This window comes from Erpetoichthys calabaricus, chromosome 1 (genome assembly GCF_900747795.2).
Source record: "Erpetoichthys calabaricus chromosome 1, fErpCal1.3, whole genome shotgun sequence".
In the NCBI taxonomy this organism is placed as follows: Eukaryota; Metazoa; Chordata; class Cladistia; order Polypteriformes; family Polypteridae; genus Erpetoichthys; species Erpetoichthys calabaricus.
Window position 1 is genome coordinate 254,309,857 of NC_041394.2, and position 25,092 is coordinate 254,334,948.

Consider the following 25,092-nt stretch of genomic DNA (forward strand, 5'->3'; position numbering starts at 1 on the left):
AACAATAACAAACCACCCAATACAGCATCAGACATCAACCTTAATATTGTAAAACTGTTTATCTGTGCCAAGATAAATTAGACCTCTAAATAGCAAAAAAAAGCCAGCCTCTTCTTTGTGTCTGTCTAGTTTGTCTTACATCCTGTCTTCTTGTCAGTATATGTGCAGTTGTCATATTTCTATAATCCTTGTGTTTATAAATAAATTGCATTATTTTGTTTCTTAAATAGAGTGTGCTTCAGCTTCCTTAATATAAGTCTAACAGCTGGAGACCACCTCCTGCAGAGAAAAAGTAAGGTAAATAAAGTTGGAGCCTTCCCAAATTATTTAATTTAATTCCTTTATAATCGAAGAATAAAACTGCTAATTAACCAAGGTTAAAGTCACTCACTTTCCTACATTATTTTGCCTTCCCTGGGGATGGGCAGGTTAAAACCCCTTCCTTCTTTTTCCTACAGTGCTAATCATGTAACACATCACATTCCCTGGTGCTAGGATTAGAGAATATGACAACTATACCCTAAAACCTCTGTCATCTTTACTTGAAAAATTTCAGAACACATTTGTCCTAAGCCTATAATCCTATAGTAAGTTAATGTGTCTATTGACCTATAGAGTGGAAACAATAAAGTACCAAACTCCTTTACTCAACAGACATTTTCATGTCTATGAAATTAAACAATTTACCTGATAACACACCATACTTAACCATTTTCTCCTCTTTGCCAGTGCATTTTGGACCTTTTCTTTTCATGGATTTTCACAAAGTTTCTGATCATCCTGAAAGTTTAGAGGTTGCTACAAGCTGAAGCTTCATGGTAGCCAAAGTTTTTAAATACCCATGTCTATCATTGCCATTTGTAGTAGAATTCACACTGCTTTTCTTCAATTTTAGGGTATTCTGTTTTGGGGGTCTGTTGCTGGTTAAAGGCATTTTGCAAGAGAACCCTCTTGATAACAACTTAGCACCTTCTCCCACTGTTAGTCTCCTGCTATTGCTACTTCTGACAAAGACTTTCCAAACCCTAACATTTACAGTATATATGTTTTCAGTCCTGTTCATTCTTGTGTCATTTCTGCAGTCGGTAATCATGGATTCTGTAGCATCTCTTGGTGAAACAACTTCATTTTGACATACTGTAATGCAAATGGATAAACAGTTGAACTCCTTTTTATGCTGCTGACTGGTTTAATGTTTTTCCTCCTCTCTAACTGGGCCACTCACAAACTGACTTCTGATGTTCTGTGAACACCAGAAGACAGCTTTCCTCCTTATACTTTAGCTTGCTATTGAGAAGTTACATTTTTCAATAAACCGAGGTACTTTTCTTGAATAAAAGCCCAAAGGCTTTTTTCCTTCCTATTCCTTTCTTCTCCTTCTGAGCAGTATTGTATGTTTTTATACTATTTAACAGTGCTCTTTATTTCATTCCAAAAATCTTTTTCTGATTTTAGGGATAACAAGAGTATAGTCCTCCAAGGAGTTTCACTTGTCAGAAAGCCCATATTCACCTCTGGCCCCATACCATATCTTTATGGTGCAGTAACTTGTTCTCAACCTGTGAAGTATAGTATAAAGGTAAATGGATTGAATAGAATTTAAACTTATAATTATGTAGATATTCAATGATTTTTCTGGTATAAAGGAATGTATGGTCTTTACACTGTTCTTGCTACGTTCTAGTGCTGTTGCTATATAAATATTGTAATCCCAGCCATCCGTTACTGAGCCATTTTAATAGCTGTTAAGAGTTACTGGAGTTTAACTGAACAAAATCAGACTTAGGCAGGAAACAAGGGTGGCAGGACAACTAATCCTCCCACTAATAGTGGAGTAAACCTACGGGCCACACTCACTCACCAGATAACATAATATGCATGTTAGGAAGAACCCCTGAAAAAAATCGGACAAAGAGAAACTTTCTAGGATGAGATTTGAGCTCATGATTCTGGAACTGTGAGGTTCGAGTGCTAACTACTTTATACCTGCTTTATAATTCTTGTAACTAGCTAAAAGTTCACCTTTGCTTTGACTTTTTGTTAAATTATTTAGTGTGGTATTGTGTGCATAATTTAGAATCTTATATAAAATACAGCTTTTAAAGTCAAGTGGTGTACTGTGCATGGGGGAATTCTAGACATAGACATTAAAGCCAAATTTTTAATGTTTTTTTGTGATGGGTCTTACAGTAATCTTCAATTCTGTAAACCTTGGCTGCAGTGCAAAGGATTTCAGTTTCTTGTTAAATTCTGTCAGTTTTGAGCTAAGTGTGAAGGAATGTTACAGTTTTATAATATAAAATGTAAAAGTGTGTGTGTGGGAGATCATAAATCAGTGTTGTCAATGTAATTTTAAAGTAATGTTACCAGAAATTGTCTTGTTTTTTTGGATAATTATGAAAATATAATTATGAAAAATTTTCTTATAGTAAAAAAAATAAAACTTCCAGCAGGTTCCCCTAGACATACAGACATTATGTTGTAAACCTATTTTTATATCAGATACTGAAAAAGGAAAGGTACAATAAGTTATATAAATAAAAAATGCAGTTAGCCCTAGTCCGAAATAATGAGACTGGTTTTAAAGACACTACTTTGTTAATAGGATTATTTCATGTTGATTTTAATGCAAGAACGTGCAAATGAAGGAGTCATTAACTTAAGACTTTCAAAATATAGTAAAATAATATTTAGTTAGTTAATTTAAAAATCTGCATCATTCATAATTTTGCAGTAACAGTACATGATGTATCGTTCCCTCACTCCAGGCCCTGTGTCTCAGCATTGCTGAGCTTATAGGACCACCAGCAGAGGGTACTATGCTCCAATATAGTGATCGTCCTTGACTTGATCTCTCCTTGTAGACAAAACAGTACTGGGGCAAAGCTTCAAGAAATTCCTAGACAGAAAGACGGAGGGACAGAAACTTTGATTCGGTGCAATTTCAACTAATGAAATAAAAAATGTATTCACATTGTCCTTTTAATTTTCTGTGTAACCCTTTTGAATTAAATGATTCATTTTCCTTTTTCCTAAAGCTTAATACATTGTTACTGATTTTATTCAAGCTGCCCAGGTGTTCAAGCTGGCCACTCTTCCATGGCTTAACTGACTGCTGCCATTGCCTGTTGTCTTTTCTGCTGACTGGATTGTTGTGTATGGTGGGGAAACACATTTGTATTTCCATGCTTTTTAAATCTGGCTTTTGCTGATAGAAATGCTCTAGTACTGAATCCCATATGAAGTAGCTTATATAATTGAGTTATGAAAAAAATGTCTGCAGCAATTAATTCTGCTTTTAAAAAAAAAAAAAAAAAAAAATATATATATATATATATATATATATTATTTTCAGAAATACTTCATCATTTTATAATTAAAGTTTAAGGGTAATACTTAAACAAACCAAGTGTGTGATGAGCAGTGTTTGTTGTTATCAAAAATATCTGCAGTGACAAATTCTGTATTACTGTTCATTATTTATTCCTAAAAATAATTATTTGTTTTCCTATATGATTAAGAAATGCAACCAATGGTAAAAAACAGCTTTTATTTAATAAAACCTTATACAGTAGGTGTTTTTTGAAATGGCCTATTAATTGCATATTATGCTTTAAAAAACACAGGCTGTGTATATAGCACTAGTATGAATCAAAGTTGAAGATCACTTTTCTAGATTGCACAGTGCGGTCCATGTGACTTTCCATTGCTCAGCAAAATATGGCAAAATAAGATCATCTACCAATTTTAAATTACTGTAATTTGACGTTAATATGTTCAGTACCCGTATTTATTAAATGTCTCAGTGTAGGAAAATTGTTCTGAATCTCACAGTGAGTGACACAATTTTGCTTAAGTTAGGAAACTACTGCCAACATCACCAGGGTTCAGGAGAGTTTGTGAGCTGTCCTAACTCGCTTGGAGCAACTATAAGAAAAAGTGATTGGCTCAAGCTTCCTGTGTAAGGCAAAATGTGTTGGAAATGCTAGACAACAATGACTTCATATAAAGATTGATTTGACAGAGGATTGAATAATGTTCATAACAAATCTTCTACATTATGTGATCGCTGTATTTAAGACAACAATGACTTCATATAAAGATTGATTTGACAGAGTTGGAATAATGTTTTTAACAACTCTTCTACATTATGTGATCGCTGTTTTTACACAGAGATGTGTGTTGTCAGCTGAAATGGAAGTTGTGTTATCTGTAAAATGCAGTCTTGCAATAGCGATGATTTGGGTATGTCACAACCAACTGGTTCTTGAATTTTGCACCAAACATTGAATGCCTTTACAATGTGTGAGGTAATTTATACATTTCTGCACAACTCAATGTGAGGTAATCTTAAAGTAACCTGCATTCAAGAATATTGGCACCCACATAAAGATAATTTCCCAAAGTGTGGATGAGCACACAGATGTTAATTGCAAGTGATATCACAGCATCAACACACAGGGTGTCATGGATGCAACCTGAAACTGTATTGTAGTAGCAAGCATATTACCCTGAAGATAAGTTCGGCTGGACTTGCGATCAACAGCGCAATGTCACACATGTACGCTAAGCTTTGCATTCTACGAACCCATGGAACATTCCTGTTACATTTTAATAGCCAGTGAAGGTTCAAAAAGATAGGCAGAGGCTCCTTGGGCATAAGATAAATAGAGCCTTGGAGATCACAGGGGGGATCACAGAGAGAGGTACACCACAGCATGGAGGAAGATGATTGGGACAGTGAAAGAGTAAACATGACTTCAGGAACAGCACCATGACTAGTTTCAGTATAACTGTAACTTTACAAGATGCTTCCCATTGCCATAACAGCGGGGAGGGATTCATCTGAAAGTATGGCTATGGATCATCCATCCATTCATCCATCCATCTATCCATTTTCTAAACATGCTTTATCTTATTATTATTATCATCTTTATGGCGCAGTGATAGTGTTAGTATCAAAAAACTACAAAATGTCATCATGAGTTACAATTTGTGATTCAGAGTGTTGTGAAGTTGTGACATCATTCATTCTCATACAGTATGTGTAACTGTCACTCATAGCTGGGAATAGGTGTAGGACGCTACTTAAATACTTCTCATTTCCTGCTAAGAGCTAGGACAAATTCTTATCCTAGTGTAATGTTTAATGCAATTCCTACAAGTAATTCTGAGACTTTGATAAATACAGGCACAGATCTCTGTAAACATTTACACATTGTTGATTCCTTATACAAAATGTTCACCCGATTTCTTGAACTTTAACATCTCTACTATGAAAATGAAGTTGTGTCACTCTCAAAAGATTTTAATACTGATAGTCTATTTTTCAGGTTGATGCAAGGAACATTGATGGTAGCACTCCTCTGTGCGATGCCTGTGCTGCTGGGAGCATAGAATGTGCTAAGGTGCTCTTAGAACATGGGGCCAATGTAAATCCCCCTTTGTTCACGGCTACACCTTTGCACGAAGCCTGCATGAGTGGTAAGTTATTGTCTAAATGGAGAGAATATAAGTGTTTTTTTTGTTACTCTCCTGATATTCAAATATGGCTTATTTTTATTAGAAATTCACTTGCTTCACTTTAAGTGGCTTAATTTCGAACATGACTACTTCTTCTTAAATACCAGAGGGCAAACCTTTATTTGGAAATGTTGTATGTTTACATCAACTCGTGTTCCCTCTAAGGTATACGCACTACTTACTTTGCTTCAGTGCATAAAAGTTTCCAGGATCATACAAAGAAGAGGGTCAAGAAATGCACTCCATCCTCCAACTGCCCAAAGTTTAAAAAGGATGGATTGCACACTGGCCTTCCTTCCAGAAATCAGTTATTATTTGTGATGTCTGGAAAGCCCATAGGCTATGCTTTTAAAGTTTGACTTCATTAAAATACTTCCTTGTGCAGGATGCTAGTCGGGTACTGTGGGCAGGAGCAGAACATCAATAAACAACATATGGGGATAAACTAAACCTATTCCACCCCCTCCTTTAAAATTACAGCAAATATGTAATGCAGGTGACGTTAATATCTACTTTTCATTACACCTTATTGTTTAGGCATAATGAGTCAAATCTGCAGCCACATAAGACACAAAGGGTGTTGTTGGCTGAACCACAGGTAACTCAAATGAACATTGATAACATTGAAAGAAGTCTTTAAAATGGTGACTTTAAAGGCAAAATAAAATAAAAACAAAATCAGAAACATGGCAGTTATATTCCATTGTCTTTAGTAACTTAAACATCCAGATTTTGCTTGCTGTGGTGAATGTTTACAGTCCTAACACAAAGCAACAGTTGGCTAGAAATTTCAGGTTTAAAAAGTAGAAGCCAGTCTATTTTACTGATGACAGTTAATCCCTGCTGTCTCTTTTTCATTGGTAGTGCAGCCTATTCTTTGTTTTTTCTTTTCTGATTTTCTTTTATTTTTCTCAAGAACTACCTTTTTCTGTCTAGTTTTATTTATTTATTTATTTTTAGATTAGTTTGTGGTGGATTAGCTAATGAATACATAGATGAATGGATAGCAAACAGTATTCGTTAAAAAAAATACATTTCTGGTTTGCAGTCATTTTTGAAATTTTTGAGATTATGATTGAAGGATTTAAAAGTATAAAGAGAGTTGCAACAGTCGATCCCAGGTGTTACTTTAAAATTAATCCTTCAACAAAAACAAAGGGCACAGATAGAAGGTAAATTTGGGTGACATTTGAAATTTCACTCGATACATTTTGGAGAATCTAGGTAAATAGGATTGGTGTGTCCTATTTTGCTGAATGGCCTGCATTCCTCTATACTGCTTCAATATACTGAAATGGTTAGTAAGTCATACTGTATAAAACCATTCAAATACCGTGAATGCTGTGTACCAACAGTTTGTTCATTGTCATGAACATTTAGCCGTATTCATGAAAGGGTACTATTACTTGAGTATTTTTTTTTCCATAAATTGGTGAGAACATACTTTATGCCATAATGTTTGGGAATTTGGCCTTTGCATGCATATACAGTATAATGTTTAGTGTTCATTAATCTCATACTGCAGGTATTTTTTGAAGCTCTGATGTATTAACATTAAACATAAATTATAAATGGAGGAATTAGTCATTGATTATATTTTAATTTGGCAGTAGGGTGTCATTCCAGGGGCCAGTCTTCATCACCATTGACTAATGATGCTTGAGTGATATACAGTATGTATTAACATATTCTTTAAGTTTAATTAACTAGTGGTTAATTATATTTTGCATGTTGATTTCATGCCATTAAGTAGAAATTGTTGGAAATGTATCATTAACGATATATTGAAACACAAGAGCTTGTGTGTGTGTGTGTGTTTTTTTGTCAATTATAGTTTTGTTTTGTTTTCCTGGATTATTTGTTTCCTCTCAAGCTACCTCTGACCTTTTTGTTATATTGTTCTTCTCCCTTTGAGATACAGTGTGTTTACCTGGGTTGACATCTCTTATGTAAGGCTAGGTAATAAAAATTATACTGTTCCTGATGAAGTCCTCTTTTTATTTTAAAAAAGTGTGTAATGACGACCCTTTCCAGTATATAAATGTATATGAACCATTAAGAAATGTTTGTACGAATATTAAAAAAAAAAAAAATCACAATTTAACATGGCAAGAATCCATTCCGATTCTGGCATCACGGACATCATGCTGAATGAGTGTTTAAATAAAATTTCTGTGTGGTTATTCTGGAAGAAGACTTGGTCAGGACCAGGACTGCAACTATTTCCAGGTAGTTCCAGACAGGACTTGGGCAGGTAAAGTGAAGGTTTCTGGTCCTTTTAATGAAAGTTTAGGGGTTTAGGACTGCAGGGGCACCTGAGCCTACTAGAGAGAGTCCCAGAGGAAGAACCCAGGAGCCTTCTATGCTAGAAGTACAACATGGGTAATGGTTATGGGCATTAGCCATTTTTACCTGGGCTCTTTTGGAGGGCAATACAAAGGTCCATTTGGTCGGAGGAAATGAGGCCATTCTAGTAGACAGAAATAGTAAGTGATGAACATGAATATTTCTGTGTTTGACACCTCATGGTGAAAAGTCCTCTTTAATTGGACCCAGTGGGGTGGCCATGATATTTATTTTGTTTATTTATTTTTCACATTTTTAGTTCTTTTGCTTATTTTTTTAAGACATTTTTTAAATTATAACTTTGGCTTCATTGTCTCATTTTGGGGTCAAGGCCAAAATGGGTTCACATCTGAAGGCCATATCCATAGTGAGTAATTCCAAACATGTTTTAAGAACAAAGTGTTAATTTCAATTGGTGTATATTTACATTTCATTTTAATTTCTTTTTTAGGTAATGCCGAATGTGTAAGGCTTATGATATTACAAGGTGCAAGACTTGAAGCACATGACTGTCATTTTGGGACCCCCTTGCATGTTGCCTGTGCCAGGGAACACATTGACTGTGTCAAGGTTTTGTTAAATGCAGGTATCTTACAAAATGATAACTATGTCTGTTGCTTTTCATCTGATGTTCCTTATTTACAAACAATCTGACTGGAGTAGGCATATTCTATTTTTAATGTTTTCTGTTTCTGAATGACTGCACATCGTGAACATCCCTTCTGGGATGAGGCCATTTTCAATATCTTCTATATACCAATTCTGAATGGGTTCATTAATTATTTCATGTGGCTTTAAATCATTGGAAATGTAAAATTAAGTTAAAAATAAGAATTTATTGTGAAGACACATGTTGAATGATCTGGTCATAGAGGACTATATTTTCTTTTATTTTTTGTCTAATGGCCTTCAGGATTTTCCAAAAGAACAGCATACCCTACGTACCATGGACAGTACTGTAGAAGAGGCTTAATAAATAAATATGTTATCTTCCATATTGGGCGCTGAGGAAACCAATATTAGACTGGCTTAAATGTTCATTCTAAATTGGTTTAGAACAATATTGCACACATGCATTATACATTTTAAAAAATTAATCACTTTTATTATTAACATTTTACTAAACTCTAATGTGGTGTAAACATTGTAATTATATTGTATATTTCGTTTCATGAATGTAAACGAAAAACTATTTTCAATTAAAACAAATCTTAATGATATTAATTTTGTCGACATGTTAAATGGTTCCCAAAACCCAAACACAACATAAATGTGAATAGTGTATTTCACAGAAATGATCTGTATTGTTTAGTTTGATATATGACACGACGTGATGGCAGAAACTCTCTGAACTTCACAATGATGTGTATGATTTGGTTTGATGTACTGTTTTTCCTTCTCATTTTTATCCCGTAATTTTTGAACGGGTCCTTGACCCGAAGTTACTTTCTGGGCTTTGCCAAGACCTGCCGAAATCTTCCAAAAGTAATTTTACGAAGTCATCCTGAAACTGTGGTGACGTTACTTCCGGGTCTGTAACTGCAGGTTTACAACTGCGGTGAGGTATGGTGCTGTGGCTGAGAAACTGGATATTATTGTGTACAGCAGCTGTCCTACTGCTTGTGTTTTATTTCTGGCCCCGGGTGTGGTTAACTCTTTTGGCACAAAGTCCCGTCTCGCAATATTTTTTAGTTTATAATTTAAAAATGGAATAAGAATCTGAAAATTTAACAACATCACATTAAAGTTCAATAAATTCTGAAAATAATGATACCAAACACATATATATATATATATATAGGTTTAAAATAAGTGTGATTTAAAGCATGGCAAAAAACATGAAGCACTTCCGTTGCACTTTTAGGCTTAGGATTTTATATATATATATAGAGTAGATTAGCCACATGACCTGTCGAAGACAGGTAATAAAATACATTTAAAAATATTTGATATCTCTTCTCCTACATCTACCTTCAGTACCTTTATTCTGTGTCCTTGTGTGTCTGAACCTCTTTTGACCAGCTTTCCATCTCTTGAGCACTTTCCCATAAAGCCTGCTTCCTAGACTCCATCATTTCGAGGCACTTTGCTCACCTCCTGCCTGTTTTTGCACTTCCTATCTTTGAAGGCAACTCTCTGCAAGGCTCATACATCTTTACTCTTCCACCTGTATCTTCCAGTCACCTTTCTTCTTTTGATCATGTTACCAAAGTCAAATATGACCTGTCATACCAAAGTCAAATGGATCAATCAAATTGCTCTGAGGGACCAGACACACACAAACACACACACACCTCTTATCATTTTATTATATAGTACATAATTATTTGTGTCCAGCAGAAGCATCATGTTAAATTTTGGGCCATTTTTGGTATTGTTAAGTATCATGTTTTTTTTCTACTTTATAAATTCCACGGTGTGATGCAGACTTAGTACTTTATTAATCCCAAGGTGATATTTAGATGCATACAGCAGCAGAAACGCAAAAAAACAAATATATAGACTTGGAGGACAAATAATACAATCAATCAATAGAGAGATAATTAAGTAATAAATATATGCTGTGCAGAAATAGCAAATGAAAGAATGTAAGTATTTATTCTGGGACATTGGGAGGAAGCACTGAATTGCCTAATAGCAGCTGGCAGAAAAGACCCCCAGAGGTGCTTCTTAGCACAGAGTGGAGTAATGAGCCTGTGGCTAAAATTGCTTCAAGAGAGTGCCTCCTGGAGGGAATGGAAGGGATTTTCCAGGATAGCATTTAGTTTTTCTACCAACCTGTCTTCCAAAACAGCTTCCAGTGTGTCTAGGGTCAGTCCTGTAATGGAGTAGTCTTCAAGTTGGTTCTGGCATTTGGTGTTTTTTGAACTCAAGTTGCTTCTCCAGGAGACCAAATTTGTAAAACAATACACTGCCCACTACAGACTGGTAAAACACCTACAGCAGCTTGCTGCATACATCAAAGGACCTGACTATCCACAGGAAGTACAGTCTCTCTTGGACCTTCTTGTATAGTGTCACTGTGTTGTCAAACCAGTCTTATTTGCTGTTTAGGTGAGCCTTCAAGTATTTGTAGCTCTGAACAACTTCCACATCCTCCCTCTGAAGGATCTTTGGCATGTAGGAAGTCTACAACAAACTTTTGTCTTGCTGATGGTGAGTTGTGGGTGGTTCTCCACAAGCCTCCTATAACTCAACTCATCTTAATTATTAATTCAGCTTATGATGGAGGAGTCATCTGAGAATTTATGTATATGGTATTGTACTGGAAGGTTGAGGGGGAACAGGAAGGGAGATCGGACAGTTCCCTGAGTTGCTCGAGTATTAAACACCACCATTTCTAACACACAATCTGTGGTCCTCACAAACTGCTTTCTTTTGGTTCAGTAGTCCAAACACTTGTTCTCTGGTCCATAAATATGAAATATAGGACATAGAGTAAACAGATGAAATCTTGGTGTTCAGTAGTGACCAATCACTCAGATGATTCATGTATACATACCAATATTGTAATGTTTTTGATTAGGAGGGAATTTGCAAAACATACATAGTGTTAACAAGAATTTTACAAATATATGAAGTTGGAAAAAATAATTATGTAAACTAATTTTTAGAAGGCAGTGCAGAATGTCACAGACAAAACCCTATTCAATCTTCTTAGACATTTATGCCAAAATATTTCATGAAATGTTGCAGTATTCATCCAGTCCAATCAAATTTTATTTGGTATTGCACAGTTAACAATTGGCCCTCTTTTGGTTGTGATTTTACAGAATAATCAGATGCAAAATATAACAGAGTATAGCATCAAACAAAGAAACTATAGTTCATTGTTAGGCTTGCTTAATCCATTGAAGTAAAAGAAAACTCCCATTGAGAAAAATGGAGCTGTTTAATTTCACTGGTCTACTGATTTGTAATCACACTGGAACATTGCTCTCTTTGTCCTTGGCAGTTTTCTCATCTGAAGTGGGAATGGTATCTTGATGGTGAGGCGATACTGACTTTGTTACTGAGGATGTTAGTAACATCTATTCTGATAACTGTGTCAATATGTAACTTTTCAATAATATTAAAGGAGCTAATTGAAAGTGGGATGTTTTAGTAATAAATAACTTTATTTATTCCAGTAGTCAATATGTAACTTTTTAATAATATTAAAAGAGCTAGTTGAAAGTGGGATTTTTTAGTAATGAAGAACTTTATTTACACCAGTATTAAATGAGAATACAATAAAAATAGCGGAGCACATTTCATAAAAGTCATCAGCCTACAGTCTTTTGACTCAACAAAGAGAGGAAAAGCCTGTTACAATGTAATATTCTGCCATAGGGATATTTTTAGGTTATAAAGCATGATGTGTGGAATAAAACTCAATGGGGCCATAATTAAGCAAAAAACATACTTGTGAAGCCTCATCTTTAACACTGTGATATGTTATGCTCTCCATATTACAAAAAAGCTTAGTCTGATTCTGTGACTGAGAAATGTAAGCTACAGTATGATGAGAGAATGAAGATGTTTAACCTTTTCTGTTTAAGCAAAAATAGCTTAAGAAGTGACATGATTGAAGTGTTTAAAATTATGAAGTGAAATAGTATAGTGGATCCAAGATGTTATTTTAAAATTAATCTTTCAGTAAAAACAAAAGGATGCAGATAAAACTTGTCATAGTTAAATTGTGCACAAATGTTAGAATGTTTTTTGTACACAAAGAACCATAGGAGCATGGAGCAAATTGTCAAGTATTGTAATGGACAGTGGGACTTTTCTAAACTTGACTCAATGTTATTTTGTAAAAATTAGATTGATAAGCTATGTTGGAATGAATGGCCTGTTCTCATCAATCTTGATCTTATGTTCCTGTGTGTATATGTTATGGTGTATGGTAGTTCTATACAGGTTTTAAAAGATCTATCTGGACACAATGCACTTCTAACAGGACAGTGAAGCTTGAGAGCAAATTATATATGGCCTCTTTGTATCTCATCTGATCTGTAGCTATGTATTGATGTGTGTTACATTGGTAAATAGTGTGAACATGGAAAAAAAAGATGTATGTGTGTAATCTTAGTTTAATTTGATCAGGAGCATTAACACTATGAGTTTCATCTGAGTCTTCTAGGCATACTGTAGATACAATTACTAATTTAATTAGATGATCACTATCATATGGTTTTACTGTCCTGACCTTAGACTTTTTTCCCATTTTCATAACTGACACTTATTATAATAAGCTTTCCAACAGAAACCCCTTTATTATGTAATAACTTTCCAGACATCCTCAGACTGTATTGTTGTACATTATACAGTATATATACTAGGGGGTTTGCCCCCTGCTCGCTTCACTCACCAGCCCCCCCAGCCTGTGCTATACACCAGCCACTTTGCATCTCTGCAGCTCGCGTTGTGAAGAGGGGGGCTGAACGCACCCCAAGGAGATGTGGTCGCTCCTCCAAAACCCCCTCTTAAAGAGTGGTACAATGGGAAACAAATAGTGTTTTTTTTTTTTTTTTTTTACTTCCTCTTTGCTTGATCAGCTGCTGCCGTGCCACGTGATCTGCATCTCGCACAGCGCTTCAAACAATTTAAAAGCCTGTACAGCAGCTGTCCTACTCTTTGTCTTTTATTTCCGGCCCCGGGCGTGGTTAAATCTCTTGGCACAAAGTCTTGTCTCGCGAGACATGAGTTCTTGATATTTTTTAGTTATTCTGTTTTTAAATTATAAAGAATCTGAAAATCTAACAACATTACATTAAAGTATGATAAATTCTGAAAAGAACGATATAAAACATATATACAGTATATAGGTTTTAAAATAAGCCCGATTTAAAGCGTGACAAAAAACATGACATAAAAAGTCACATAAAATCATTCCATTTTTAGGCTTAGGATTATATAGAGTACTAGCCAACCCGCAGCGTAGCATACGCCGCATAATTATGTATTGATGGGTGACCACTTCCTGAACGACACAGTTGTCAGTACTTGTAGTCACAGTTGAGAAACACTTTTTTAATATCTTTTAAGCACAGGGGAAACAATGAACATGTGAAACATCCGTAATGTAATAAGCCACCAAGAAAAGTAAAATTGCAACAATGCTATCTACAAAAGTGAAAACAAATTCGAGCCCGGTGTATTTTTTAACTGCCTTGTGGCGCTGTAGTAGTGTTGCTGCTTTGTGGTAAGGAGACTCTGGAAGATTGTGTGTTCGCTTCCCGGTTCCTTCCTGTGTGGATAGTGCTTTGAATACTGAGAACACCGCTATATCAGTGTAATGAAGTATTATTATTCCTATGTGTCCAGTGCGCTCGCGTCTGTATGTGTGTGTGTGTCACATGCTCTCGCTCTCGCTCTCTCGCTGCACGTGGTCCTGTAGGCAAACGCCGCAAAAATAATATATTGATAGCTGAACACTTCCGGAAAGACACAGTTGTCTAAAAGGAGGGAAAAAAATGAACATTTGCAAAATCCATAACGCTGCTTTCAGTAAGTACAATGCACACGCGTTTAATTTGTCGGCCACTTTTTGCCAGCCGACCGCCATCGCACGGTCATTCAGCGATTCAGTTCCGAGACAAACATGCGTCTTCTTAACTGGTCCTCCCCCGTCCACCCTCATTCTGTAAGCTTACACACCCCCTGGTCATATGCCCGCTTGCAAGAGCAACTCACGGAGACCCGCCCACCAACATTAAGACAATGGTGTAGTTGAGAAAAACTTTTTTAATGTCTTTTAAGCCCAGGGGAAACAATGTACATGTGAAACATCCGTAATGTAATAAGCCACCAAGAAAAGTAACATTGCAGCAATGCTATGCACAGAAGTGAAAACAAATTTGAGCCCGGTGTATTTTTTAACTGCCTTATGGGGCTGTAGTAGTGTTGCTGCTCTGTGGTAAGGAGACTCTGGAAGATTGTGTGTTCGCTTCCCGGTTCCTTCCTGTGTGGATGGTGCTTTGAATACTGAGAACACCGCTATATCAGTGTAACGAAGTATTATTATTCCTATGTGTCCAGCGCGCTCGTGTCTGTATGTGTGTGTGTGTCACACGCTCTCGCTCTCTCGCTGCACGTGGTCCTGTAGGTAAACGCCACAAAAATAATATATTGATAGCTGAACACTTCCGGAAAGACACAGTTGTCTAAAAGGAGGGAAAAAAATGAACATTTGCAAAATCCGTAACACTGCTTTCAGTAAGTACAATGCACACGCGTTTAATTTGTCGGCCACTTTTTGCCAGCTGACTGCCATCGCACGGTCATTCAGCGATTCAGTTCCGAGACAAACATGCGTCTTCTTACCTGGTCCTCCCCCGTCCACCCTCGTTCTGTAAGCTTACACACCCCCTGGTCATGTGCCCGCTTGCAAGAGCAACTCACGGAGACCCGCCCACCAACATTAAGACAATGGCGTAGTTGAGAAAAAGTTTTTTAATGTCTTTTAAGCCCAGGGGAAACAATGTACATGTGAAACATCCATAATGTAATAAGCCACCAAGAAAAGTAACATTGCAACAATGCTATGCACAGAAGTGAAAACAGATTCGAGCCCGGTGTATTTTTTAACTGCCTTGTGGGGCTGTAGTAGTGTTGCTGCTTTGCGGTAAGGAGACTCTGGAAGATTGTGTGTTCGCTTCCCGGTTCCCTCCTGTGTGGATAGCGCTTTGAATACTGAGAACACCGTTATATCAATGTAACGAAGTATTATTATTCCTATGTGTCCAGCGCGCTGTCTCTCTCTCACGCGCGCCTGTGTATGTGTGTGTGTGTGTGTCACACGCTCTCGCTCTCTCTCTCACTCGCTTGCTGCATGTGGTCCTGCAGGCAAACGCCGCAAAAATAATATATTGATGGCTGAACACTTCCGGAAAGACACAGTTGTCTAAAAGGAGGGAAAAAAATGAACATTTGCAAAATCCGTAACGCTGCTTTCAGTAAGTACAATGCACACGCGTTTAATTTGTCGGCCAGTTTTTGCCAGCCGACCGTCATCGCACGGTCACTCAGCGATTCAGTTCCGTGACAAACATGCCTCTTCTTACCTGTTCCTCCCCACTCCCCCCTCGTTCTCTAAGCTTAGACACCCCCTGGTCATGTGCCCGCTCGCAAGAGCAACTCATGGAGCCCCGACCACCAACTTTACCACTTGTGCACATTAAATCTTGAAATCCTTCGAGTAACTAATTAACTAACTAACACCCACCCACACACACACACACAGCTTGTGTAGAAGGTCATCTGCTGAGAGAGCGTCTCAACTGTTGCAGGGCCTGCATTGGATGAAGCAGGTGAGACGCTAATGAAACAGAGGCACAGGGCTTATTGATTTTTAAAGACTGCTTCCTTCATTGTGTTTTGAGAGGGAAACATACAATTGTCCGTGACTTACAATTGGAGGACCGCCGACGCTAATGAAACAGAGGCACAGGGCATATTGGTTTTTAAAAACTGCTTACTTCATTGTGTTTTAACCTCAGTTGTAAAGGATTGTTTTAAGGATCCCATGGGATACCCCTCGCAAACCATTTTACACGCTGCATATGGCGATTCACCTCCACGAGAAACATGCCTCTATGAACAGTCAACGTGGCTCAGAGGTGCATGTGGCCTCTACGACAGACGAATATAAATGACGCCGTTTTTTCTGTGTCGTCGCATCCGAGTTGGTGGGCGTGGCTCTGCGAGTTGTCGTCGCATCCAATGGTCTTAGAGTTGGTGGGCGTGGCTCCTTCCTGCGTGCGCCATGGGTGTCTTACTTGTTGGCAGCTTAGTGAATCCACGCCCCTTCCGGCGTGCTTTCCATGGTTGTCTTGCCTTAGTGAATTATATATATATAGATGTATATGTGTGTGTGTATGTGTGTCAGCTGTGACATGTTCCTACCCACTTTCATAACTAACTTTCAGAGTTACTCAAAGAAAGTAATCCACTACAAATTACTAATTACTTCTCTGAAATTGTAACAGGATTAATTTAAGTATTACTTCCTTGAAAAAGTAAACAGGTTACTAATTATTTTATTTTTACATTACTTTCAAAATTTATGTAAATATGTATCAAGTGTGAAGTGCAAAGATGACACCCAAATACCTTTTCATTATTTTAATAAGGAAGAAAAAACAATAATAGTGATCATGAAATGACTTTAATCAGAACTGTGCCACTGCAGACATATGAACCACCCATTAGAGACTCTTAGTTTACAGAAAGAATTTATATAAAAATAAATGTTAATAATTAAAATTAAAACTGACTTAACCACTTGAACACTTTAAAAAATGGAGTTTGTAAATGGTGAAATTATTGCTAGTGTGGACAGCAATATGGCAGACAACAGCACTTTTTGATTGGTTATTGTAAATGACAGTATGATGACTGTAAATGATAAATTCTGTCACTTAAATTAATTATTTCTCCTAAGATATTTTAGTGCCTCAAATAATCTTTTTTGCTTGGTCATGTCCTCCAACACTCTTAACAAGAAAATGATTTCTGTGAGTTAAGATACTGATTTGCATCTTGTCATAAGTTTAAGTACACATCTACATGTTCCTTGATATCTTTTACCTATCCTTTTAATAAATTTGAACATAAACACAATTAGTGAAAAAACAGTATTTCTCGGTCCAGTTTTGTCTGTCTGTTAAAGATATTTTTATTGAAATCCTCCTTTAGTTTCAATTATTAATAAAGAACACTTTAGGTACTGCAAAATTAATCTGTTAATCATTTACTCTTATGTAAGAAGATCTTAACAAAGGCTTCTTTTAATATTCATAACACTTATAAAATATCAGTAGATGGGTGATTCCTCTCTGTGCAGTTTGGCATATTGATATGATGGTAAAATTACTTGTTAATGTGAAGGATTCACAGGTCTTATACTAAATATGTAATATCAATAGAAATGTGTCTCAGACTAATCCAAGGTGAATTTTATTACAGTAGTAGGTTACATTACAGACACAAAGACTTTGCTGATGCTTTTGTAAGCAGAAGAACAAGACACAAAGAAGTGCCTTGTTACATAATAGTAAATGAATAAGGGCTGCATTTTTGCAGTACCTACACTAAAATGTTACCTAATGATAGAACCAGGCAAATATTTGTTTTGCATACAATAGATATATATAATGTTATAAAAGCCACATTTATTAGACAACCTATTAATTTACCAATTGTAATCTTTCATTTTTTTTCCATTCCATGCAAGGTGCAAAAGTAAATGCAGCAAAGTTGCATGAAACAGCACTCCACCATGCTGCAAAAGTAAAGAACGTGGATTTAATAGAATTGCTAGTTCAGTTTGGTGGGAATGTCTATGCCCGGGATAATCAAGGGAAAAAGCCAGTTGACTACACCAGATCGGGTACTCCAGCTTCACTCTGTCTACAGTTTTATGAAAGTAGGTAATTTTGTGTTTCTTGAAGTAACAAAAGACATTAAATGATGTTTTGTTTAAAAGTTATAGTTTTAAAAATTGTATTCAGTTTGGCCACAAGGAGGCATGCATTAGTCTCTTTATTTTAAAATGTAGACAAATCTTAGTGGTAATGTTTCCCTTATTTAACTATGATAATCTATGGTTTTTATAAAGATAAAAATGTATGTCTCATTATAATGAAAAAAAAAATTTGGCTTCTACTACACATTTTGAAACATGATTTATTTTTTGAAAGTACTGTCCCAGAGAGTGCATTTTCTTTACTAAACTCATCTTTGTTATTAATTTATCTTGAGTTTTAGAATTCTTTCAATTTTTTCATGACAGTTTATGTTGTCAAATCTAATCAACTTAAATATATCAAAGTAATGGGTAATATGCTTTATGTGTAACACATTAAAGTGCAAGTGCCATTAAGTCATAGTTTTTGTATTGTGAATGCATAACCATTGATGCTGGGAAAAAAATGTTAAATTGAAAATTCACCTTATTGTGGAAAAAGTGTCGATTGAGTGTTTGTGCTAGTATGAGTAGGGTAAGACATGATGGCCACTGATGTGTTACTGCCAATTCCATAATAGATGAGGCATGATAACAGATTACCTAAAAATCATTCAGGGTCTTGACCCTTTCCGATTCATGTCTTAACATGGTTAGCCTGGCTCTAAACTTAGGACCTCCAAGTCAGTAAGTGACTTCTTGTTCAGTTGAGCTAAAGGAAAGCTTACTTGATACAGTGGTAGAGATGACATCTCTGTAATCCAACAGGGCCCAAGCTTGAATCCTGCAAATATCATCTCTGGGAGGATGAGTGCTAGAGATGTGGCATCACCTTGAGTGAATTCCTGAGCAGAGCCAAATGGTGCCCTGACCCAGATTTGCTAAGCATAATGGAGGGCAAAAAGAGAGTAGCTGTCTCTACATAAAAGGTATCCTTACAGTCAGAAACCTGACTTGCCATTGGGCCAAGTGAATTTTCCTTTAGCTCACTAGGATAATGTACAGTATACTGACTAAGAGGGCCTTGGTTTGTGGCTAGTCTGTCTGTGGGAAAACATGAAATGAAGATGGGAAAGGGAGATTATTGACAGTGTCATTTGGGGGTTCTTCTGGATTGTTCTTAGAAATGAGGTTGAGAGAGAGAGAGAAATCCTATCACTTTGTGTAATGTGATACCTTCAAAATTTTAATAGAAGTCAGTGGCCCACTTACTCACCTAGGCAGATGAATTGCCTTAGCTCTGCTGGATTATCTGCAGTTTACTAAGAGGGCCTGGGCTTGTGGCCAGCTTCTCTTTTTGAGCATGAGAAAAAGTTAAGTTGGTTCCCTGAATGTCTTCTCACTATTAATGATTTGTTCTAAACTCAGAAGGAACACCACAAATCAGTACTGTGTATGTGCAACCTGCTTTTAAGTGCACCAACCTTTTTTATTTTTGATTACATTAGATTAAATCAACTTTATTAATCCCATGTGGAAAATCAGACATTTTTTGAAAGTTTATAGTTGAAATAATTAATGAAATAAAGTATGTAGTAAATTGAATATCAAGCTATAACTAGTGCTTTTACTGTAGATAATAGTAGTTATTTTTGTTTTATAGTTTTGCTTACCAAGTAGTTAAAATCCATGTTATATGTGTGATATTGTAAAAATTATTCTTGTGAATTTAGCATTTAAAGCAGGATAAAATACTATTTTTATTCTGTTTTATTAAAGTGCATCCTTGTATGGTAAGAAAGCATTACCTTATATGTGTTTATATTCTAAATGTTTATATATGCTTAAATATTAGTCTGAGTTAAGACTTTTCTGCAATGAATTATGCCCTGTTTGTAAGTGCTAGATGTAAAAGAAGGTTATGCTCTATTTTGCACAGCATTTCCCAATAATTGTTTGCAGTCATTTGTTAACTTCCTATGCTCCCCTGCATCTAGGCACCCCTTTAAGTCTGCAGCAGCTGTGCAGAGTCAATTTGAGAAATTTTCTTGGAATACAGGCGCTAGAAGTGGTGTCGTGTCTCAACATACCTCAGAGAATAATTGACTTCCTTTCTTACTGTTGAACATCAGAAAATTACTTCAAGATCAATATGCATCTCGGACAGTAAAAATCATACTTGAATTAGGTTGTAAGTAAGTAAATACCAGCATTCACAAATCTCCATTTCACAACCTGTGAAAAGTGTGTAAAACTGAGTTAGGAGAAAGTATCTGCATTGAAAGTGCTCGTATGTGATATTTTAAAACTGTAATAATTTCTGTTAACAAACAATTGTGGTTTCATTGTGCTATACTGTATTCTAAAAAACAATACAAAGGATGACGTCTTGAAGAATGGGAAAAATTTTTGATGGGGCACAGAGCCTAGCATGGTCCGCCTGTCTCTTTTTTTCAAATTTGACCGATAAACATCCACATAGAAAACTCAAAGAGCTTTTTTCAGTAGAAAAAAGGCTCCCTTAAAACATTTTGAACATTATGTCCTTTTTTTTGTACTATAGCCTCAGCTATTTATCTAACTTTAAGCAATAATGGTCTACATTTTTGCACTTCATCTTTAGTCAGTAGTCACTAATTACAAACAGTTTTATGTTAGTAAGATGAAATCACTATTTGCTTCCAGATTCCACAGCACTAATGCATACCTCATGGACTGAGCATGTTGGGATCATAAATCTCCAACTTTGCATGCATGTTTTTTAAATATTATATTAGTGGTGAATGCCTCATCTAAACAGCAGGGATTACTGGTGGTTAGAAAGGGTTTGAAGGTGATACAATTATTTATTTCTTTTGAAATTATGCTTTCAGTAATCAGGCTGCATCAGGAATAAAGGCAAATAGTTCTGGGCCTAAATCATGTGCAGATGTCTGGCAGCCAGTTCTGCACCTGCCTGTTTTAAGTGCCATATTAATTTCTTTCCATCAGAATATTTAACATGCAAGTTTCTTGAAAAGAAAGGCCCCCACTAAATTAAAAGGCTTAAGGAGCATTTAAACACAAGAATACTGAGCCTTATCAAACATTACTACAATTTAATAGTCATTTTCTAAATTCAAAATATTACCTTTTTCTTGTACGATTTTATTAACATTGCTTGCTCAAGTCATCTATATGAATTTTATAGTAGTCTGTTCTAAATAAATGATTAAGTGTCACATAATGATGTTAAATTCTTTTTTACCTACTGTTTCCCAGCACAAAAATGTATAGACTATTTCTATCATTGTATCACTAGCCATCAGTGGTGAAACATGATGAATGATATGATAGAAATCTGTTTTGGTTGATAGAAATCATAGAAATCTGAGTTTGTTAAGCAGTTATTTTTTAATTTCCACCATGTTATTATTGAGGAAAAACAAATGCAGTCATCTATCCATTTCCTGTGACTTCATATTCCAGTGAAGGGTTAAAAAGATTTGGAGCCTGTTTGATGGCAGAGGGTGCAAGGCAGGGACCATCCCCAGAGTGTCTGGCACCCTCATGCACACACCCACGCACATCAACAATGTGGACGTCCTAGTCAACCAAAAGTGCATGTCTTTGTAGTACAGAAAGTAAACCTTCACAATTCTTAGAAGAACGTGCAGCTAGACAGTGGTTGGGTTTGGAACTGAAGCTTTGAGACTGCGGCATCACCCTGTCACGCAACAATAAGTGGACTTTCTATGTATGTTTCTGTTTCTGTAACTGGATGCATGTTTTACCATGGTATGTGGACTGTAATCTTTTTGATTGCACCGTAAAGGTATTTATGATAGTACTCATTGTATAAGGACCTACTTACAATAAAGAATAATTTATTGAATTAGTTTTGGATATTTCTTAATGATGATGACATTAATCAGGGGCTTATGTACAATGTGTGTGACCATTTGTGTTATTTTATCTATTTATTTTCAGTTCCTTATGCATAATACCATCTCTTTATTGAATTTTGGAAGAATGTTACACTCATGTATAACCAATTAAGATTTTTCTTCTCCAATGAGTCCACAGCCTTTTTCTACACAATAAGCACATGGAAAAGGAAAATAGAGAGTCCTTTGCATCTGGTATATCTGGTAGAAACCATCTCTGTAGGTGGTATGGAGTAGTATTAATGGGGTCTGCAATGTTTTAGCTTAATAATCCCTCTTTAACTGTTTTATTTCTTTTCTTATAGGGGTGTTTTAACTGAACAAAATTGAATACCCTGTAGTCATTGTGATTATTTATTTATCACTAGGGGGCTTTGCCCCCTGCTCGCTTTGCTTGCCAACCCCCTGGCCTGCGCTACACGCTGGCCACTTCGCGCCTCTGCTGCTCATGTATATGGATTTCACTTTCATCAAACAACAAGTCTTTTAATTTTCGTGGAAACGCCTCTTCATTGGGAAGAAACACTACTTTTCCTTGATGGCAACATGAATCATACAATCTACAAGTCTCCGACTTAAAGCTGAAATATATTCAATCTCTTTTCACTGTTCCGTTATTTCACCAAGTAATAATTTCCGTTTCTTTGCGCTAATGCGATCTTTACTGTAATTTTTTGAGACTTTCAAATTTTAGTACTTTCATTATGTCTAACCTGCTCTGCATGTGTATCGCGCCAATGGTTTTGAACATCTTTACGACATTCTACTTTGTCATCTACTCTTTGTCTTTTATATCTGGCCCTGGTTGTGGTTAAATCTCACAAAGTCTCGTCTTGCGGTACTTGAAGTATCAATCTGAAAAAGTCACGTCTCGTCCAAGGCTAAAATGTCTCGTCTCATCCCAGGATTTTTTTATATAATAGAGAGATTTGAATAATTGAGTTGCAGTTGGGCAAAACCTCAAGGAAACCATAAGTGAATGCAGATCTATTGAGACACTCAAAAAAGGAAAGTTTGGTGTCTGTAAGCGACATAAATAGAACATATCTCTGAGGGAAACCAGCACTTACTTCACCTCTCATAAGTTGGTTGTTACTTTGAATACATTTTGGGTCTTATCTTTGACAGATTAATTTGAACAACATTTTTAAATTCCATTAGGCCATGGCTAGCACAAGTGAAAAAGACTTTAAGTAGCGTTGCTTTACACATATTGTCCATTGATGTAATTCGCATGTCTTTTTCCCCATCATTGTCTTTCAGTTGTTGCTGAGATATTGACATTACCCATTTTAGTCAGATTATTTTGCAGTGCTGTCTCTATAAAAGAATTATACCATTGTAAAATTGTGTAATACAATGAGAAAAATATCTATTCAACATTTATTGGAAGAAGAGGCTTTTTGGGGGGTATATTTATACAAGAACTGTACAAATGATGCAATGATATTATCCCTTTATATGTCTCTAAGAGCCCTAAATGGGCAATGTGACGTTTCCTTTGTGTAAATTGTTTACTAATGGTAATAGGTCAGGTATTAATATCTAAAGTAAGGTCCATAAATATTTGGACAGAGACCACTTTTTTCTAATTTTGGTTCTGTACATTACCACAATGAATTTTAAGTGAAACAACTCAGATGCAGTTGAAGTGCAGACTTTCAGCTTTAATTCAGTGGGGTGAACAAAACGATTGCATAAAAATGTGAGGCAACTAAAGCATTTTTTAGCACAATGCCTTCATTTCAGGGGCTCAAAAGTAATTGGACAATTGACTCAAAGGCTATTTCATGGGCAGGTGTGGGCAAGTCCATCGTTATGTCATTATCAGTTAAGCAGATAAAAGACCTGGAGTTGATTTGAGGTGTGGCGCTTGCATGTGGAAGATTTTGCTATGAACAGACAACATGCGGTCAAAGGAGCTCTCCATGCAGGTGAAAGAAGCCATCCTTAAGCTGCGAAAACAGAAAGAAAGCAAGCACTGGTGAACTCAGCAACGCAAAAAGACCTGGACGTCCACGGAAGACAACAGTGGTGGATGATCGCAGAATCATTTCCATGGTGAAGAGAAACCCCTTCACAACAGCCAACCAAGTGAACAACACTCTCCAGGGGGTAGGCGTATCGATATCCAAGTCTATCACAAAGAGAAGACTGCATGAAAGTAAATACAGAGGGTGCACTGCAAGGTGCAAGCCACTCATGAGCCTCAAGAATAGAAAGGCTAGATTGGACTTTGCTAAAGAACATCTTAAAAAGCCAGCACAGTTCTGGAAAAACATTCTTTGGACAGATGAAACCAAGATCAACCTCTACCAGAACGATAGCAAGAAAAAAGTATGGAGAAGGCGTGGAACAGCTCATTATCCAAAGCATACCACATCATCTGTAAAACACGGTGGAGGCAGTGTGATGGCTTGGGCGTGCATGGCTGCCAGTGGCACTGGGACACTAGTGAATATTGATGATGTGACACAGGACAGAAGCAGCCGACTGAATTCTGAGGTGTTCAGAGACATACTGTCTGCTCAAATCCAGCTAAATGTAGTCAAATTGATTGAGCGGCGTTTCATGATACAGATGGACAATGACCCAAAACATATAGCCAAAGCAACCCAGGAGTTTATTAAAGCAAAGAAGTGGAAAATTCTTGAATGGCCAAATCAGTCACCTGATCTTAACCCAATTGAGCATGCATTTCACTTGTTGAAGACTAAACGTCAGACAGAAAGGTCCACAAACAAACAGCAGCTGAAAGCCGCTGCAGTAAAGGCCTGGCAGAGCATTAAAAAGGAGGATACCCAGCATTTAGTGATGTCCATGAGTTCAAGACTTCAGGTTGTCATTGCCAGCAAAGGGTTTTCAACCATGTATTAGAAATGAACATTTTATTTCCAGTTATTTCAT

At 36.4% G+C, this 25,092-nt stretch overlaps 1 protein-coding gene across 1 annotated transcript in view; it reads left to right on the forward strand.

Moving 5' to 3' along the window:
• LOC114661125 (ankyrin repeat and SOCS box protein 13-like) overlaps window positions 1-22,136 on the forward strand; it is a 41,548-nt gene extending 19,412 nt beyond the window's left edge. Inside the window, exons 3-6 of the mRNA XM_028814282.2 lie at window positions 5,334-5,484; window positions 8,321-8,455; window positions 18,089-18,280; window positions 20,257-22,136. Coding sequence (XP_028670115.1) covers window positions 5,334-5,484; window positions 8,321-8,455; window positions 18,089-18,280; window positions 20,257-20,384 — 606 coding nt within the window. The 3' untranslated portion in view covers window positions 20,385-22,136. The remainder of the gene's footprint in view (window positions 1-5,333; window positions 5,485-8,320; window positions 8,456-18,088; window positions 18,281-20,256) is intronic.
• The last annotated feature ends 2,956 nt before the right edge of the window (window positions 22,137-25,092 follow it).